The following is a 20,292-nucleotide window of genomic DNA, read 5'->3' as shown; positions in this document are numbered from 1 at the left end:
ATAAGAACAGGCTTGACACACGTGTGGCCACCAATGAGGGCTCAGGCCACATCTCTCTCCACTCCTTCCTAGCAATTCTGGGGAGCCGGTGCCACGCCCACACCCTGAGGTGCACAAACAGCACAAAGAATATTTCAGCTCTCGCTTCCTCGGATCCTAGTTTTGTGACAGTCTCATTCTCTAAAGCGGCAGATTCTCCAAGTCACAGAGCTCTAGGGTTCGCTGGCTGCCCTAACACGGAAGCTGGAGGCTTTTCCGCAAAGCCCGTGCACCTGGCAGTGCCCCTGGGCCCTGCCCCAGTGCGGCAGGGACCTCACCACACATTCCGGGGCTCTGAGCAGGGCAGTGACAGGACAGGGGCTGGCTGGGCCCCACTTAGCATCCTGGAGATCTTGGCAAGCTGTGGTGCAGAAATGACAGGGTCTCAAGGCCCCAAGAACATCCGCAGTCACCTCCAAGGGGGACCTTGGAAGCCCCAGTTCCCCGGCGTGGGCCGGCCCCGGCTGGTCCCTCTGAGAGCTAAGCCAGGCGGCGGGCAGGGCGCGGTGTTAGTGGGCAGCAGTGTCCGAAGCAGAGTAGGGGCAGATCACGGAAGGGGAGGAGGTTCACCTCCCCTGAAACTGGCAGAGAGGGCTGGAGGGTAGGTCCAGGGAGAGGGCCGGGGCAGGGCTTGGCTACCAACCTGAAACATTGACGGAGAAGTAGGTGGTGTCACTGCCGGAGGGGCTGCTGGTCACACAGGCGTAGAGGCCGGAGTCCGCGGGCACGGAGTCCCGCACCTCCACCTCCTCCCCCGTGATGCGGGTGCGGTTGCTCTCCACCAGCTGCACCCCGTCCCGCAGCCAGTTGATGCTCTGCACATCGTCCCGCAGCCGGCAGCGAAGCTGCAACAGGTCACCAGGGTGGACCAGGAAGGACTCCACTTCCACAGGGGCGCCCCAGGGCTTGGCTGCAGCCACCCACGGGGCGGGAAGGGGAACCGGGGACCGGAGAGGAAGAAAGGGAGAGGGAAGGAGGGGAGAGAGAAAGGGAGTTACGCCAGCCACACTGAGCCACATCATCCCGGGCGGGCGTCACTTAGTCAAGGCTAAGAGCTGGGCAGGTGGGAGGGGGCAGCTGGGGAACGGCTGGCTACCTGGGAAGCCCCATCTCCTGTCCGCCCCACTCCTCCAAAAGTCAAAGGAAGAAAGAGGCAAAGTTAGGAAGCAGCTGCAGCAGCATTAAGCAGATCACATTTCACTTCCCTCCATCCTGGGGGAAAGGTCGGCCCTGCCCAGGACTTCTTTGTGTCCGGAGCGTCCCCTTCCCACGTTAGGTTCTTTGCCAGGAATGGCCACTTCCTAGAGGGACACTCTAGTTTCCTCTGGCTAGCTCAGCCTCAGCCCTCTCCCTAGGACCAGCTGAACAAACCTCACCCCTCAAAAACCCAGCAGTCCCCGCCCACGTCCAGAGAGGGCAATTCGCCAGCCAAGGGATGGTGGGGGTGTCACGTGATCGGCAAGTGTGGGGGCCTGGCCCCACCGTGAGCAGATGCACGTATGGGAGGGACAGCCCGGGAAGAGGTCAGCTCGGGGGAGTCTCTCGCTAACAGGTGTCGGGCCAGAGGATTTGGAGCTGTTGACTATATTAGGACCAGAGACCGCAGCTGCCACGAAGCCCACACTTGCGCTGGCAGCAGCAGCAGTTGCACACAAAGCTCCTTTCTCCTCATCCCTCTGCCCCGGCGCACCCTCTCACGTCCCCCACCCCTGTCATTTCCCGGTCCCCGGGTGGCAGGGCTGGACCTGCCCAGGGCGCCCACGGTGCACAAGGTCCAGTGCTGTGGAGAGCACCCCTTCCTCCCCTAACCAGCGCCTCGTGCACATGTCCGGGGCCTGGGCCCTGACACACCTGAGCCCACCATCCTGGGCTGTCACTCGTCTCCTGAACACCCCTGCCCTTTACTCTCGAGGGGAAAATTAAGTTTCCATCTCTTTTTAGGGTGTTCAAACACCCTCCTGGCACTTTCCTCCACCAGCAGAAAGCACGTGGTGCCTCTCGAGCTCCCTGACTTCTGTCCCCTGCCTTGGGGAGGTCTCCTTTCTTACCCTACTCAGCTCACGGGAAGGACTTGCAGGTCCCCGACGCCAGCTCTGAAACTACATGCTCTCCCACAGCCTCTGCTGTGGCTCACGGTGGCCCTGGCTCTCACCACTCATCGCAGTCTCAGCCTAGCTGGCGGCTCCTCCTGGACCAGCCTGGGATAGGCGGCCTCCCTATGCACTTGTCACACTGAAGGACAGGCCCCTTTCTCAACCAAGCCCTGGGCGTGGGGATGCGTCACAGGTGCCTTCAAAGCCCCAGCACCAAGAGCTGCTGCGTGCATGCTTGCTGAATGCACGGCACAGGCACCGCCACGCCGTCTTTTCGTTGCCTTTCTAAACTCTTTTCTCCTTCGCCCTGCCCATTTTAATGAGCGTGTTTCTGAACTGCACGACAGGTTTCCTCGAGAAACCTTACAGGGCACTCAGAGTGGTTTTCCTGGGAGGGGCTGAGGCTGCAGGCCCCGGCCCGTGGCAACCCAAGGAAGGGCTTAGTGTGACACACTGGGACAGCAGAAACGTGGGGTGCTCTTTTAAAGGGTTCAGAAACCACTAGGCCGATTTATTTTTGTGAGTCCACTCAAGAGGGACACCACAAAGGTGAGCAGACCGCACAGATGATTAAAAATAAGCTTTTGTGGGTCTCAGAAAAAGTTATTCTTTCCATTTCCAATGGCTTGTGGTTTTGCCAAGTGAAGGCAGAAGAAAAGCATTTTAGACTCGACCCTTAAGGGAAACAGCAGACACTCCTATTGATCAAATCTCATTTCCCTCAAATGACCTCACTGATTAAATATTTTGCAGCTCGTGATCTGCAGGAGCGAGCGGGGGCTTGGTCAACAGTACACTCAGATTCTCAGCCTCCGGCATCACAAAGCTTATTTCGACAGGTCCCACAGAGGCAAAAAGTAGCTCTCAAAGACAAAAACATAGCAAGAACAACCCCCCAGGCACACCCCTACCCAGAGAAAACAGGAACGCTGAGACCTGCTCCTGGCTGGTTCCAGCCTGGGTCCTTAACCTCCCGCTCTCCCAACCAGCATGTGCAAACAAAACTCTTCTAGGTGACCTATAAAAAGCCTCCAAGAACCCGCTTTCTTTTCTCTTGAAGTAATCATAGACCTGGGTTCCCTTGCAAAGGTGGCTCTGGTCGCTTTGTCCCCTCCCTTTCTTGGGACAATGGAGGGATAACCTCCTAAATGGCCTCCCCGGGGCTGGTGCTCGGACTCCCAAGCCCTGGTGCACAGGGACGTCATTCTGATCTGGATCCCCACACTGTGCATGGGATAAAATCCGCATCCCTGCTCAGCCTGCAACGCTTCCCCCGGTCCCGGCATCCCTCCTATTCTCCCTCTCAAGGCCTTCCACTCCCCATTGGGCCGCATCCCCCAAATCAAAAAGAGCCTGCTTCTACTGAGGACCGCCCGCACCTCTCCAGAGCCCTCCCGCCCCAGACTAGTCAAAGTCCACCATCCAAAATGGCCAGGAACCATTCTATGTCTAATTCTGTGCTCTAATTTTCTGTAAAATATTTATTGTCTGGGCCGGGCGTGGTGGCTCATGCCTGTAATCCTAGCACTCTAGGAGGCCGAGGCGGGCGGATTGCTCAAGGTCAGGAGTTCAAAACCACCCTGAGCAAGAGCGAGACCCCCGTCTCTACTATAAATAGAAACAAATTAATTGGCCAACTAATATATATAGAAAAAATTAGCCGGGCATGGTGGCGCATGCCTGTAGTCCCAGCTACTCGGGAGGCTGAGGCAGGAGGATTGCTTGAGCCCAGGAGTTTGAGGTTGCTGTGAGCTAGGCTGACGCCATGGCACTCACTCTAGCCTGGGCAACGAAGCGAGACTCTATCTCAAAAAAAAAAAAAAATTTATTGTCTGAACCACGCAAATTTGCACTCAATTATGGACTGTCCTGTATTTTTTTAAAAACATCAGAGAGATAATTCACATACCACACAATTGATCTATTTAAAGTATATACCATTCTGGCCGGGCGTGGTGGCTCACGCCTGTAATCCTAGCACTTCGGGAGGCTGAGGCGGGAGGATCGCTTGAGGTCAGGAGTTCAAGACTAGCCTGAACAAGAGTGAGACCCCGTCTCTACTAAAAAAATAAAAATAAAAAAATAAAAAAGAAAGAAATTAGCTGGACAACTAAAAATATATAGAAAAAATTAGCCGGGCATGGTGGTGCATGCCTGTAGTCCCAGCTACTCGGGAGGCTGAGACAGGAGGATCGCTCGAGTCCAGAAGTTTGAGGTTGCTATGAGCTAGGCTGATGCCACGGCACTCTAGCCCGGGCAACAGAGCGAGACTCAGTCTCTAAATAAATAAACAAAGTATACCATTCCACGGCTTTTAGTATATTCAGAGTGTGCGACTGTCACCACAATGTAACTTCAGAACATTTTTAATACCCCATACCCACAGCAGTCACTCACTCACTGCCCTCCCCCTCCCCCGCCCCAGGCCAGGCACCCACTGACCTGCTTTCTGTTTGTAGATTTACCTATGCTGGGTATTTCATATCAATGGAAATCATGCAACATGTGGTCTTCTGTAACTGGCTTCCGTCCCTTAGCATAATACGGTCAGGGTTCTGCCAGGCTGTAGCACGTAATAGTACTTGACTCCTTTGAACAGCCTAATAACACTCTATCGTGTGGACCACCCATGTTCCAGTTACCAGTTAATGGATATTTGGGTATACTATTTCTTTTCTTTCGTTGTCTTCAGTATTTGTTAATTCTTAATTTATCAAGAGAGACCATTCCTTAGCCCACATATTCATCGCTCAGAAACACAGCGCAGTGACAAACTTCTATGTAAATCAACCCAAAGAAATTCTTTCATATTCCAAAGTCACTTCGCACTCTGAAAGATGCCAGCCTTCCTCAGCTCCTCAAAATCTTTCCTAGAATCATGCTTTCTGTAGAAATCTGCATATGCCGTCTTTCTGGGTTCAGCCACGCCAAACTTACACAAAGCTGCAGCCCCCGGGGGTACAATGCACACTCTGACAGTACGAAACCGCAGACGACGCCTGGCCGGGAGGCGCCTGAGGTTTTGTCAAAGCGCTGGAAGCCATGGTGGTTACTGTCCTTCCTGGGCATGCCAACCTCAACGTGTCCTTCCTGGCTGACGGAGAGATGAACTGCCTGCCAGGTACGCTCTTTCCTAGCAGTCAGAAGTGTCCACGTCTCGCCTCTCCAAAGAATGAGCAAGCAGCTCAGAGCAGAACTGGCTGCTACAATTCTCCCGCAAGAAACAGCTCAATAGGTCTTGAATATGGCATTTAGCATCTGGCAAAAGTTTGTTTTTAGAGGGACCAAAAATCAACCTAGGGCCCTTGGTTTACGGTGGCTCTTTTCATTGCCAGGGTGCCAATGAGTGCGTGTCAGACTCTCCATTTACGAAGCAGGGATAATGGCGCTTGTTTCCAGGAGATGATGGAACCAACCGCTTGTGTGTTTACTAGTCCCTGCCGACCACGTCATGGCCCCGACAAGTGGCCCTGACCTTGGGGAGGCCTCTGCAGGGTGAGAGTTGCAGGGCGTCCCTGCCCACAACAATCGAGTGACTACGTCCCATTCCCTTTTGGTCTTTCCGGCGACCCTCACATCCTCATCAGCAAGGTGCATGCATCTTCAGCTCTGCTCCCCTGGGCTGGCCTTTCTCTGGTCAAGACCAACGGGCCACACTAGTCCTTTAGGTGTCATTTAGCCAGGAAAGAGCTGACTGACACTTTCATTGGGCTGGCCACAAAGAAAAAAAAAAAAGAAAGCCACTTTATGGCTTAGCCACTTGAAACCAGCATTCCAACTCTTGGAGAGCCTGACTAATTGGAATCAGACACAAAGGTGGCCCTCAGGACGTACAATGGGGATGCCGTGAGGGGAGCGACAGACCAAAGCGCTTGCTCTGTGCATCTTGCTTTCCGAGAGATGAGGGGGCGATGGAGGCTGAGGACATCTGGGTTCCATGGTGACCTAGCCCGAGGCGGAAAACGCCTGGCTGTTCAGGGTTGCAGGCTCTAGGCGCTATGTGCTAGTAACGGCTGTGGAAAACAGGCCGTGTGCTTCCATGCCAACGGGACATCCTGTCCCCTCACCAGGAGGGGAAGGTTAGGGTTAGTCAGGGCCCGACTTGAACATCCGTAGAGGACTCAGGCGCTCACCTCGTTTCCAGAGCCCTGGGCAACTCTCCAGAAACAGGAGAAAACAGAGGCCCCTGCTCAGCCGCTGGCTCTGAGACCAGAGAGGCCTCTAGTCCTGGGGGCGGGGTCCTGGGACGGGGCAGGCGGCCGTGAACTGAGGGACTCTGGATTCAGTGCTCCCAACCTGCTCCTCCAAGGGCCTCTCCCCTCAGTGGAGCTAGGGGCTGACAGAGGCAGGAGGGGGCGGGGGGGCACACTTTTTTGTCACCCTCACGGAAGCAGCCCCAAAGGGCAGAGGCACAAGGGGAGAGCAGGGAAGGGGACTTTCTCATGGCACTTTCAAGTTCAGGAACTCGATTAATGCCACTGAAACCCCACTGGGACCCTCTCCCTTCCCACTCCCCCCAGATACTGAAGATCTGGGACCCTCAACATGCCGACAAGTGCGGCACTTTGCTTACAGCAGGACCGGCCAGAAATGCCCGGGTTATTCTAGCGGGCGGCTCCGCCCGGGGACGTCAGGTTGGATCCACGTTCTTGATTATGAATCTGTGTCATCTGCCAGCGTGGGCACCACAAAGGGAGGGGTGTGAGACGGCGAGGAGGCCCCGAACCCGTACAAACCTTCTCGCTCTCACAAGAAGATGAGACCTCCATTCCCGAAAACCCAAGAGGACAAAGAACTTCCTTCAAAATAGCCATCATGAGGTGACTCTGTGAGCCCTCGTCATCGTGCAAGGATTAAACAAAAGCACGGAAGGCACAGGCCTCGCCCTGGCAGGGGACGGGACGTACACAGCACCTCGCTTTGCACAGAGCACTTTGCACTGCGCCGTGAGATGGCAGAGGCCGTCGAGACCAAGTACAGGCGGTCCGGCGCGGCCCTTATGTTATAAAAGGTAAAGGATCAGGGCTCAGGCTTGGTCCGAGAGGCAGTGGCAGATGAGGCCAGACTGTATGGCCTGCCTGGAACAGAGGTTCACGGTAGAAAGTAGTCAAAAATAATGATTTCAGCCTGGGCGCGGTGGCTCATGCCTGTAATCCTAGCACTCTGGGACGCCGAGGCAGGGGGATCGTTTGAGCTCAGGAGTTCGGGACTAGCCTGAGCAAGATCAAGACCCCGTCTCTACTATAAACAGAAAGAAATTAGTTGGCCAACTAAAAAAAATTAGCCGGGCATGGTGGCGCATGCCTGTAGTTCCAGCTACTCGGGAGGCTGAGGCAGGAGGATCGCTTGAGCCCAGGAGTTTGAGGTTGTTGTGAGCTAGGCTGATGCCACGACACTCTAGCCCAGGCAACAGAGTGAGACTCTGTCTCAAAAAAATAAACAAATAAATAATGATTTCAGTTTGTAAGGTGGGGGACACAACAGAGTCACTACAGCGGTCCCGGGGACCACATCTCTCTGCAGCCCAACTATGAATGTAGGCCATTCATGCCCCACCGACAACCATACCTGAAAATGGATTCTGAAACACCACTGCACCAGCCCTAGGCCCACCACAGCCAACTTGGTCTGGAAGTTATCCATCCCCAAACCTCACAACTGAACATCAACCCAAGGAAGAACAACAACCTACTTGCATATAGCACTTTGCAGTTTACCAGGTGCCTTCCCAGGTATTATCAGTGGACCCCGAAACAACTGTGTTACAGCGATACTACCATGTTTCCCCGAAAATAAGACCTATCCATAAAATAAACCCTACCCTGAAAATAAGACCTAGTGAAGGGCGTGGCTATGCAGCGTATCTGCACAACCCATGCATTTATTTCGTCGCGGAGCAGCGGTAAAGAAGATGAGCAGTCCTTCTCATCTGCCCCATGAGAGCTCTATTGCTCAACATGAGAGACTGGGGCCAATGGTTCTAAAGGAAATAGAGTCGCAAGAAATTCAGGATGGAATTCGGGGTTTGGAGAGTTATGATGATGTTCCAGAAGACAATGACTTCACTATATTTGAATAAATGCAGATTGTTGTCCCGTACTTAAAAAAATAACACATTCCCAGAAAATAAGCCCTAGGGTGTCTTCTTGAGGAAAAATAAATATAAGACCCTGCCTTATTTTCAGGGAAACACGGTACTACGGGCCAGGATAGTTACAGTGTGTTTACCATTTCCCATATGCTACGCGAAGCTTTCAACACAGACCGCCCCATTTCATACTATTATCATCTCTATCCTATGGATGCAGAAGCTTAAGACGTGCTAAGTGCCATTCTCTGCACGTGTTAACTCATTAAGTCCCCACAACAACCCTGTGAAGTAGGTATTGTCAACACCCACATTTCACAGGGGGAAACTGAGGCGCAGAGAGGTTCCGTATCTGTCCGACAGGGCCACGTAGGGAGCAGTTAAGTGGCAGAGCTGGATTCCACCCTGCCGGGGTAGCCTAGGTCCCCAGAATCCACGCACACCACAGCCCAACTCTCCCTCCTTGCAAGGCAGCGTCTGTACCCCCGTGTCTGTGCAGACCTCCACTTCCCAAGAGGGAGGAAGCCGGTGTCTCAGTTCAGGTCTGACGGCACCCCCAGGCCTCCTTCCTCATGTGGGATTCTGGAGTTGGTAGCTTTGGCCTTATCTTCCTCCCTCACTTCCTCAATCCCATAGCCACCATATCACAGCCACCACCCTATAACTGAGTGCTTTTAACTCAGAAAATGCACTTTCCTGCTCCAGCTCCCCTGCCCTTCAAGACCAGCAGGCAGGCTCAGTGGCTCACACCTATAATCCCAGCACTCTGGGAGGCCAAGGAAGGCTGACTGCTCAAGGTCAGGAGTTAGAGACCAGCCTGAGCAAGAGCTAGAGCCTGTCTCTACTATAAATAGAAATAAATTAGCCAAACAACTGAAAATAGAAAAAATTAGCCGGGTGCGGTAGCATGTGCCTGTAGTTCCAGCTACTTGGGAGGCCGAGGCAGGAGGATCGCTTGAGCCCAGGAGATTGAGGTTGCTGTGAGCTAGGTTGACGCCACGGCACTCTAGTCCGGACAACAGAGTGAGACTCTGTCTCAAAAAAAATTAGCCGGGCATGGTAGTGCATGCCTGTAGTCCCAGCTACTCGGGAGGCTGAGGCAGGAGGATCGCTTGAGCCCAGGAGTTTGAAGTTGCTGTCAGCTAGGTTGATGCCATGGCACTCTAGCCCGGGCAACAGAGTAAAGACTCTGTCTCAAAACAAAAACAAAAACAAAACCAGCACATACGGCCGTCCACCTTTGGCAGGGGGAAAACGGGGATGTGTGCTACGCTGTGATCCTGGCAGACTCAGGAGTCAGGACCAATAATAATGGCCCATCTGGGCACTGCACTCCATACTTCACAAGGCGTGTTTGCTCGTGTTCACGCTCATGTTCATTCTCGTTAAACACGAGAACACGGAGCTTGAGAGATTTTTCCCAAAATCACCGAGATGGGGTAAGGACCATCTCTAGAGCCTGGGTCTGTCTGCAATGTCCTGGGCCCCTCTCCATGGCATCTGGCTTCTCTCCCAGTGTTGTTCAGTTCAGACAGGCGCTGTCACAGCTTGCCGGACAGGGAGAGGTGCCCTGAGCCCGCCCCTCCTTCCCACTGTCCTAGCCTCAATCCCCAACCAGTCACCTGACACCTTCTCTCTTCTCAAGCCCCTCACCCCTGATCACAGCGTACAGCTGATGACCTCTGATGACCCAGGGAGAAGATTAAGAACTTTAGGCCGAGGGGCACCCTCCCCTCCGATCACACTTCCTCAGAGGGGCCTCAGCTCTCAGGCCCCACTGCAGCTACCTCCTGTCCCCACTCCGGAGAGCATACTTTGTCCTCCTCCTCCGGAATCTGCAGCTGCCTTGTCTGCCCGTCCCCGGGGGTTCTGCCTCTCTAGCCAAGCCAGTATCCTCACTGCCCCTCGGACTTTGCTTCCCTCACCCAGGCCGCTGCTGCTTCTCCCAAAATGCCACTCTCCCTTCTCCAGCAGTTAGTTGATCGTCCCTCTCCATCCCTTCTTTAGACCTTGGAACCCACAACTACATCCTTCCCTCATTCTAGATGCGCCTTCCCCTAGGACTTGAAAATTGTCATGGCTTTATCTTGCACTTACTCATCTTTGGCCTGGTCCGTGAGTCCACGTCTTGCCCGCCCTGCATTCTATATGCCCAGGCCTCGGGGAGAGAAGAACCAGCCCGAACAAAGCCCAGGCACCCTTCATTAGGGCGATGTTTCTGTTCATCCCCATCCCATTTTTCTCCCTTTTTCCACCTTTTGGGTTTTGAGATGAGAAAAATAGGGGAGAAAGGCCGTCCTCTCCAGCAACACGGGGGCTGGTGGTCTAGCAATGTTTACAGTCTTGGCACAAACCCCCCAGAGGTAAAGGAGGGGGCGACTGCGGGTGGGGGAGGAACTCAGGGTGGCTTTGAAAGCAACTTAAAAGGAGCACAGAGCAGCCCAGCGGGGCCCAGGGGCCTCTGCAGAGGGTTTTATTACGTTATTTTGGCTTTGAAATGGAACCGAAAACTTACTTTCCCCGTCAGGCGAGACCAGGCCAGAGCCGAGGATCCCACCGAGGGCCTGGGCGGAGGGAGGGAGCCCCAAACGCCTGAGCTCCGGAGTCCCCACGCGGTGAGGAGAGGCAGAATCGGGGCGCACAGGTACTAGGGAGAGCCAGGAGCTCCAAATCAATTAGCGGCCCCGACACCCAGATCTGGCGGCCGGCACCAGTCCCGACCCCGGGGATTTGGAGTAGGGCTTTTTTTTTTTTTTTAATAGAAAAAGAGAAAAGAGTTAGAAGGAACATTTTGCATGCAAATGGACCACTGCCAGAAGAGCCCATTAAAATGTAAAAACTCCACATTCAGCCTGACAAAACGGTGCAAACTGCTGTGTTTGCCAGAGGGGCAGCAATAAAGCTCACAACAAAGGGGCCGGGGAACAATGGCGGCTGAAAGGCCGCCGCCAGCAGGTCCCCTCGCGCGTTGCCATGGGGACCGCACCGGGGCTTACCGGAGGTATTTCCTGAGGAGAAAGGCAGAGCCCACATGCCCAGGCCGCGCGGCTAATCCTGACAGGAAGCCGCGGCCATTCAGCAGCCCAGGGGCTTGGGGCCGGGAGTTTTGTTTTTATTAAAAAAAAAAAAAAAGATTTCGGTCTTTTGTGTGTCCCACCTCGTCACTGTAATTTAGCGCAGAGCCGCCCTGCGCCCGGCCGGAGCCGCGCCCGGGCCCGCGCCCACCCGGCGACCCCCCAAAAACAGCTCCCCTCCTTCTGAGCAGAGGGGAGGCAGGCAGAGCCGCGCTCGCCTTAAAACGCAGGGAGCCTGAGTGTCGCCAGGGGCGGTGTGGCGTCAGAATCGAGTTTGGGGTTCAAACTTCAGGGACCGGGTTCACCTGACGCCCCCCCAGCGAGCCTGCACCGTCTTCCCCTAGGGACGGTCTACCTTCCCCCCTGGGGGCGCCGGCGCCCAACTCTCGCGATGGATGGGGGCTGCAATTAAGTGATTAACAAAGGAATGCGCCCAACAGCTGTTTTAAAAGAAACTTCCCTCCTTCCTCTCTCCAGCAAAAGTCCTCGCCCCGATTGTTTACTGATACACACTATGGAGCCAGCTGGAGACAAGACTCCTAGGTGCTGCTCACGGTGCTTCTCTCCCTCCTGTCTCACCAGGAAGGGAGAACTGCTCTGGGAAGAGGGAAGTTCGCGCCCGCACCCAAGGAGGCAAAGGTGGGTGCCCTGCAGCTACGGGGAAGGGCGCTCTGAGCTCGCAGTTCCTAGAAGTTTGTGTCACCGGTTCGCATTTGGCACCAGAAGAATCCAGCCTTGGCAGATTCAGGGAAGAGAGCCAACAACACAGCTGGCGGTGGAGACAGAAACTCCTGTGTGACAACTGCCCCCTAGGACACAGTTTAGGGTAAATTAACATTTCCTGAACAACTTGCACGGGGGAACAAGTCATCTCCCAGTGAAGACTGAAAAAAGGAAGGAGGCTCGACTCATCCGTGATGACCGGAACCCAGGTCTGTCTGTGTGTCTGCAAAGCCCATGAGGTAGCATCTGAACTTACCCCCAAAACACGTTTTGAACCTGGCAATGTGATAGAATCATAGAGAGGGAAATGTACTATTTTGGAGGCATTAAGACATGTCCAGCAACTCTCCCCGGACACCCTGGGAAGCTTCTAAGGCCATATTAGGTGTGTCCTATTTGGGGAAAAGGAGCCTGGAGCCTCTGTATAATGACAGAAAGTTCCCAAAAGGAACCCAACATCTAGTAAGGGCCATTTAGGTGGATGGTAAGTTGGGGGGGGGGATCTAGACACCTAGGTGTAGGGTTTTTCCAGCTGTTATTAAAACCGCCATCCTAAATTCAAAAGTACAACTGGTCACCAACCATTACAATGCACAAGTAAGAACACCTCCCGCTAAGTCGCTGGCTAAAGTGGTGTGTGCACGCGCGTGTGCCTGTGTGCACGGGTCCCGCTGCTGCAGGGGAGCTGGGACCCTCCCACCACTGGCCCCGAGCCCAGGCCTCCCAGCCATGTGTCTGCAGCTGCGACCTGTCATGCACTTCCTGGTCTGGGTTCTGTAATGGAAAGATCATTAAGAGTGGGGGAGGGTGGCGAGCGAGATGAATGAATCGATGGGGAAGAGGTAACTCTGGAGCTCCCACTCTCCACTGTGCTCTGACCTTAAAGTCCGGTCAGGTTCCTTAAAGAAAAGAATGTACCGCCCTCCCCCACCCCTCCCAGCCCGGGCCCTCCTCTGGCCCGGGCCTCTCTTGGAAAGCCTCCCCTCCCCCAGGCTCAGCAGAAATTGTTTGGGGAAGGAAACTCCAGCAGCTGGGCAGGAAAAAGTTGCCGCTCCTTAAACCTGCAGATGTATTAGCAGAGGCCTCAGCTGTTTCAGAATGTGCCTCTAGCCCCCCCCCTACCACCACAATGGGTGTTTGAGAGCACTATTCCCCGGGGCTCTTGGCACCCCAAGTGCCTGCCACCCTCCCTCCCTCCCTGCCTGGCTCTCTGCTGCAATGCGGGGGCTGGGTCACCACCCACTCCAGAGTGCAGAAAGGAATGGGCTCTTCTTAAAGTTACCTTTTTTCCAACAAGAAGAAATGCCCTTATAGTGTCACATTAGGAGAACAAAGACAATAAAGCATCCTTTTAAAATGAAAAAGGTGTAGAATGGTGGTTGCCAAGGGGCTGGGGGAGGAGAGAACCCACCGGGAGTTAGCAATTAATGACCAGGGTGTCAGTCAAGGAAGGCAGAGGCAGCTTTGGAAGTGGACGGGTGGTGGCTGTACAACAATGTGAACTTAATGCCACAGAACCGCACACTTTAAAATGGCTAAAATACGCCACGAAGAAATGATAAATGTTTAAAGTGATGGATATAATTATCCTGATTTGATCATTATATTAAATACAATGTACACATGCACTGGAACATCACACTGTGCCCCATAAATATGTATTCGACAGTGTCAATTATAAATGTAAACATTACTTTAAAAAAACTAAAACATAAAAATAGTTACAATGGGCAATTTTATGTCATGTGTATTTCACCACAATAAAAAAATTAAATGGTGCTGGTCATAGGCAGTGTTAGTTCATTAAAAATGTCCTTCCTTGGCAAAATAAGTTGATGATTCTAAGTGGGTTCCAAAAATTGGAGGGAAATTTTACTGGCTCATGAAATCTAGAAATCTGGGAGCAGTGCCACAGATTTCCAGGATAGCAAGGAGGACCCAGAAATCGCTTCATGTATATGCCATCCATCCACACACAAGTATTTATCCTTTAGACGCTACCTCTTCCATGCACACAGCATGAAAGGTGAGCATTTGGTACTCTCAGTTTTAAGGAACCAAAAACATGGTTGAGGTATTTTTCTGCCTGAGATGGTGTGGCTCCCAGGTATGGAGCAGGTGGAAGAGGGAAGCTAGAGCCCAGTGTCTACACTTCCTCTGCTCTGAGGACCTGGAGATCCAGCCCAACCAGAACCCTGGGGGAAGAAAAGTCCTATTCTCAGCAATGTCAACATTCTAGATGTCCTAAGGGAAGAAAGAGCCTAGTTTGAGGTCCCTGTAAAAACCATTTAGTTTTTCCAATCTGGGCTTGAGCCACAGGTGGCTGTCACTGGCTGGGTGCAGCAGAGAGAGCATCTGAGTAGAAACTACTAACAGCGTGACCTTGGGCAAGTCACCTCCCCTCTTGGGCCTCAGTTTCCTCCACTGTGAAACGGGAAGGCTGACTGATGTGACACACTCCAGGTCCCTTCCAGCCATAACCAAAGTCCTGTGTTTCAAGTGGGTCCTCTGCCATCATGCTGATATCCCTTCCTGCCCCGCCCCCCAAGAGCACAGAGCTCCCTCTGACATGAGGGAAGTGAAGAGCCCTCAATTTAACTGTCCCTCAGAAAAGGGGGCTTCTGTTTTGATCACAGAGATCCCATCTCCAGCATCTTCAATGAACGCTTCTCAGCTCCATCCCTTCTCTCTCCTCTTGCCAGAAGAAGCCACAGCCCAGAGCCTGGGACTGGCAGAAAGCCCAGTTGTTCTTGAAGGATTCGCTTTAGTGTCATTTTTTGATGCTCATCACATATTACCCCACAAGAACAGCTACGCAAATAGAATTTAAAAATGCACTGGGAGTTGAGGGGTAGCAAAGGCTCAAATTATGCCCCTTCCAATGCAACTGTGGTGGCCACAGGCATTAATAGTCTCTTTTTTCAATACAGTAACAACGAGGAAAGTTTTGAATGCCAAAGGCAGAACTTCATTCAGCAGTTAGTAAGGGAACCTGACTCTTCTAAGGTTCAAAAGCTAATTCCTAAAACCTAAGGAAAATAAACCTTAATTCCAAAGGTAAACCCTAAATTTAACAATAAAGGAGCAGAGATTTCTGAATGTAAAAGGACTCTTCTTCTAAGTGGCTGCAGAGTCAAAGCAGCTCGCCCAAGGCGGTGACAAGGACCTGCAAGTCAGCAAAGCAGGAGGGCGTTCCAGGAAGGTCTCCTTCCTTCCTAGGGAAGTTTCCAGATCACTTCCCTATTCCCAGCCTTCCTCCCCTCCCCCAGACTCAGCCCACCTCCCAGGACTTCTCCTCCAGGACCCCTGACATTCCATCTTCCTCACCACCCCCAGCACAGGGTTAGAGCTGTGGGAACTGGTACCAGATACACCCTCTCTGAGCTCCACCATGCATTGGCTGCTTCACCTTGGCAAGTTTGTTTGTTTTACCAGTGTAGCCAGTTTTCTACGTTGGTGAATGGAAATGATAATACCTCATAGACGTTTATTTGGGATGAGAATTAATTGATATCAGAGATTCTCAAAGTGTGGTCCCCAGCCCACAGCACCAACAACCCCCGGAACTTGTTAGAACTATCAAGCGTGGATCTTGCTTCAGAACCAAGCGCTCTGAGAACAGCAACGTGTTTTAATACACTCTCTAGCAATGCCGAGCGGTGAAAATCTGAGGACTGGCGCGTTAGATGTTCAATATGTGGTGATAACTTTCTCACCTATTTTCCTTACCTTCCTATTGTAAAAAGATTCTATTTCCAGCTTTTTCTTCTTAAAGCTAGAAAATTTAGGCATCTTTCTTAAAAAAGAAAATGGATTGTTACTTACCTGTGCACTATTTATTTAAAAAGTATTAACTAAGGGCCAGGTGCAGTGGCTCACGCCTGTAATCCTAGCACTCTGGGAGGCTGAGGCGGGTGGATCGTTTGAGCTGAGGAGTTCGAGACCAGCCTGAGCAAGAGCGAGACCCTGTCTCTACTAAAAATAGAAAGAAATTGATTGGCCAACTAAAAATATATAGAAAAAATTAGCCAGGCATGGTGGCCCAGCTACTCGGGAGGCTGAGGCAGAAGGATCACTTGAGCCCAGGAGTTTGAGGTTGCTGTGAGCTAGGCTGACACCATGGCACTCACTCTAGCCTGGGCAACAGAGTGAGACTCTGTCTCAAAAAAAAAAGTATTAACTAAGCATGTAACATATACTATTTATTTATATGTATAATGTGTGTGGACATATACATATATATATGTTGTTCACAAATGATAGTTAATCCGTCACCTTCACTTTGGGGAAGAAGCCATCACCTGTGCTCTCTTGATGTCTTCATAACCTGGGTTTCACGTCCTTATTTGACATGATCTTTATGAGTCATTTACTGTATTTGCGTTTGTATTATACGAGTGACACCAGCCAGGGCTGGCCCTAACCAGTGGTGAGGGCAGGGTGGAGTGGGGGAGAATGGCCTTTGTCTGGGCTTCAAGTCCAAATTCAAGCACTCAAGAGAGGCCTCCGTGACTTCTGACAATTTCTCCTAAAGTAACAACCAACGGACAGAAGTGGAAGAAAACACTCAACAACAACAACTTACAACAGATGTGCATTCTGCTCCTGGGAACGACAGATAGTACGCTGCGGATTAATATATGTGTTTTAAAAATCTTGTAATTATCCTGTGACTAGCCCAACTACGTTATAATGTATATTTTGTTTAAAATATTAATTTGTTAAATATAAACACTAAGGAAAACAAAATTTCAGAACACGTTCACTTTTTTTTTACATTCCTTCCTTTTTTAAAAAAATATATACTGGTAGCCTCAAAATGATGCTAATGCCCCACCCAGCCTCTGTGAAGCTTCTGACATGCTCATTTCCACCCATCAGACACGGCTGGACCCCAGCTGTGTCAGCAGGGGAGCCAGGTCTGTGTGTTAGGCAATACCTGTACCACTACCTTCTCGACTAAGTATGACCTACAAAGAAAACTCAGGTGTGGGATCTGACACTTTGGGGACCTCTGATCCTAGACCTTCTCCAAGTAGGAGGTCTCCGCCTACAGAGGAGGAAGGCTGGTCTCAATGGGGCTTTGTTCTACTGGTTATTCTAGGCTGGGGAACCTCGGGTCATCAGGACAGCTCGCAGACCTGGGACTGGCGCGTAACTACCTCACAGCAAAGAACAGAATGTCACAAGGAAAGCGTCTCCAGAGGCTCTTGCCCCAGTCACACAGGTGTACATGCTGCCCCGCAAAGGGAGCTGAGGCCAGATTCCTGTGACATCCAGGAGACTACATTAGCAATGTTTAAATTCAAAAATTGATCTGCCTGAATTTGGGGGAACCAAATTTGATATAGGGAGGTAGCGTAATACAGTGGGAAAAACAAATACTGTAGTCACACCTACTGAGTGTGAATCTTGGCTCTGCCTTCACCAACTCTGTAAACTCAGACGAGTTATTTAAATCCCTGAATCCTGGTTTACTCATCTGATTATGGGAATAAAACCTATGCCCATGGTATCGTTGTAAACATGGATAAATGCAATGCACACAGAGCGTGGAGATGCAATAAACAGTATTTATTATTAATTTAAAAGACTTTTCCTGGTTCAACCTTTCTGGAGGCCAATTTGGTATAGTGATATAATAGTGATGTAATCAAAACAAAAAAAATGTAACTATACTTGAATACGTGGACAAATTTTTTTTATAAAAGTATGTTCACTGCAGCATAAACTATTGAAAATAACCTAAATGCCACAGTGTAGAGGGTTGAGTAAATAAATAAACTGTGCATACTCACACAGTGGAATATTACATAAGCTATTAAGCATGATGAAAAAATTCTCTGAATGGCTATAAATACAGACTTAAGTTACAAATGAATATACAGTCTAAATCCCATTTCGGAAAAGTCAAGTTCCTATAAATGGAAGAAAAAAAGTCTCAAAGAACAGACACACAGTGAACAGTGATTATTTTTGTATGATGGGAATATAAGAGTTTTTCTTTCTTTTTTATTTTGTTTGTTAATTTTTTTTGAGACAGAGTCTCGTTCTGTTGCCTGGCTAGAGTGCCGTGGCATCAGCCTAGCTCACAGCAACCTCAAACTCCTGGGCTCAAGAAATCCTCTTGTCTCAGCCTCTCCAGTAGCTGGGACTACAGGCATGCGCCACCATGCTCGGCTAGTTTTTCCTATATATTTTTAGTTGTCTGGCTAATTTCTTTCTTTTTTTTTTAGTAGAGATGGGGTCTCACTCTTGCTCAGGCTGGTCTTGAACCCCTGACCTCGAGCAACTCCTGTCCTCCTGCCTTGGCCTCCCAGAGTGCTAGGATTACAAGTGTGAGCTACCGCACCCAAGAATTTTTCTTTTCTTTACAGGTCTGTTATTTCCTAAATTTTCTATGATGAACCCAGACTATATATCAAAATACCAACATTTCAAAAGAGCAACAAAAATATTCTGATTGTATCCTAGTGGAGCATACATATATATTAAAAACTACATATAATGTGAGGCAAAGTAGTAGAATGAATGTTTAAAAGAGAGAATAAAACCAAGGAGTGATTAACTTAGAATTAATTACTCCTTAATTATTACTTAATTAATTCTTAATTCAGGAGGGAGGTGGCCCTCAAATGAAGCCTTAATCTAAACCAAAGCTAAACCTTAAACTAAGACTTGGGTAGAAATTATAAAAAGTGAAAAGGAAGAAAGGATGGGAACGGACTTTTCCAGCTAAGGGACCAGCATAAACAATGGTTATATATGAAACATATGTTGTATTCCAGGAAAATGGAAGAGAAGGAAGGAAGGAAATAAATCAGTGATGAATGGATGATTGGCCAGAGGCTAGTTTTCCATCTGAGAGAAAACTGGGGAAGGGCTAAGCTCTGAATTAGATTTTCTGTGTTGACACTTCAGTGTTGATGTTTCGGCCTCTTCCCCTGCCCAAGCTCATAACCACTCAGTCCTTTCTCTGCTGAACTTCCTGGCCCTCTCACGCGGTTTGGGCTCAAGGCGCCTACACACCCAGGGCCGGGAACACAGACGCAAGGCCTTGGCTGGCCCACGGTCCCCTCCCATGCACAATTCATCCCAGCAGGCGTGGCCACGCCACAGCACATGGGATAAGGCCACAGCATGGAGTTGCCAGCTCTGCCAGGGCGGCTCTCTCTCAGTGCTCGGACCCAACCGGACAGACCCTCAGCCTGGCATCCCCGGGGTGCAGGGCTCAAATCCTCGGAATGCAGGCAGTGGGCACCAAGCGTGAGCTAAGAAACAGGACAAGAGAATTCTGAGGGCAGCAGCTCAATGTCCTGTTGCTACACTGGCAGCACTACACGGCAACCAGGGGTTCAGGCAACGGTCTTGTGTCCCCTACTTGGCTGTCACCAGCGGGAAGTCAGAGCAAATCCCCAAGGTCAGAAGCAACCCAGACTCTAAAAGGCTTCTCCTAGGAGGAAACAGTTTGGGATTTACCACGGGCCCCTGAGATCCCACGCAGGGCTGTCAACTTTCAGCAAAGCCACTGAGGACTCGAGGGGGCAGCAGGGCGGGCAGAGAGGGGAGGGTCCTGCGGGTCTGTGGACAGCCATCGCTCCAGGACCGACGGGAAGGCCTGGGCCGCCCGGCGCAGGAGCCCAGGAGAGCCCGAGCAGCTGGACTCCCCCAGCCAGCCGGGAAACAGTTGTCTCACTTCCAAGCTTCAGGGAAGGAAGGAAGAGGCAAAGGTGGGGTCCACAGGGTGAGCTACAGCCCCCAGCGGCCCCAGAGGAACGAGGCTTTGTACAAACAGGGCGCAGCTGCTGGTCAAGCTCTCTGACCCCGGACCTCGCCCTCGCCTGTAATGACTCCCCAGAACTCACTCTCCCAAGGCCATCCATCACGGCCCAGACACCAGCCATCACTCACTGCCTCTGCCCGCCCAGCTCCGTGCCGGGCCACGGGCTCCAGGAGAATCCCTGACGCTCCCTCCTCTCCAGTTCCTGCCCACCCCGGACCGCAGGTAGTGGCAGACACCAGGGGACAGAATCCAGGCCTGCTTCTTTGTTTGTGTCCCCCCTCCCCCGCCCAGCAAGTCCTCTGGACAGCCATTTGTTCATTTGTTCTTCCCTGAGAAATTCCTCCTCCCTGACTTTGGGGAGCGGGCTGGCAAGGCGAGAGTGGAAAATCGGTGGAGCTAATGGTGTAGCAATGCAGGGGCTGGAGCCAAGAACACAGCCCTGGAGTGGCTCTGCTGCACTTGCCCCGCCTGGGCAAGAGGGCCACGTGAGCG

At 51.6% G+C, this 20,292-nt stretch overlaps 1 protein-coding gene across 10 annotated transcripts in view; it reads right to left on the bottom strand.

Annotated features, from left to right (window-relative positions):
- Positions 1-20,292, bottom strand: part of FGFR1 (fibroblast growth factor receptor 1) — a 49,529-nt gene that overhangs the window by 13,918 nt on the left and 15,319 nt on the right. For 6 of the 10 annotated variants that reach the window (XM_012762984.3, XM_012762983.3, XM_012762987.3 and 3 more), the window contains exon 3: positions 683-949. The exons of the other annotated variants lie outside the window; for them this stretch is intronic. In XM_012762984.3, coding sequence (XP_012618438.2) covers positions 683-949 — 267 coding nt within the window. The remainder of the gene's footprint in view (positions 1-682; positions 950-20,292) is intronic. 10 annotated transcript variants of the gene reach the window in all.

Source organism: Microcebus murinus, chromosome 24, assembly GCF_040939455.1.
Source record: "Microcebus murinus isolate Inina chromosome 24, M.murinus_Inina_mat1.0, whole genome shotgun sequence".
NCBI lineage: Eukaryota > Metazoa > Chordata > Mammalia > Primates > Cheirogaleidae > Microcebus > Microcebus murinus.
This window is presented reverse-complemented; position numbering and strand designations above follow the sequence as displayed.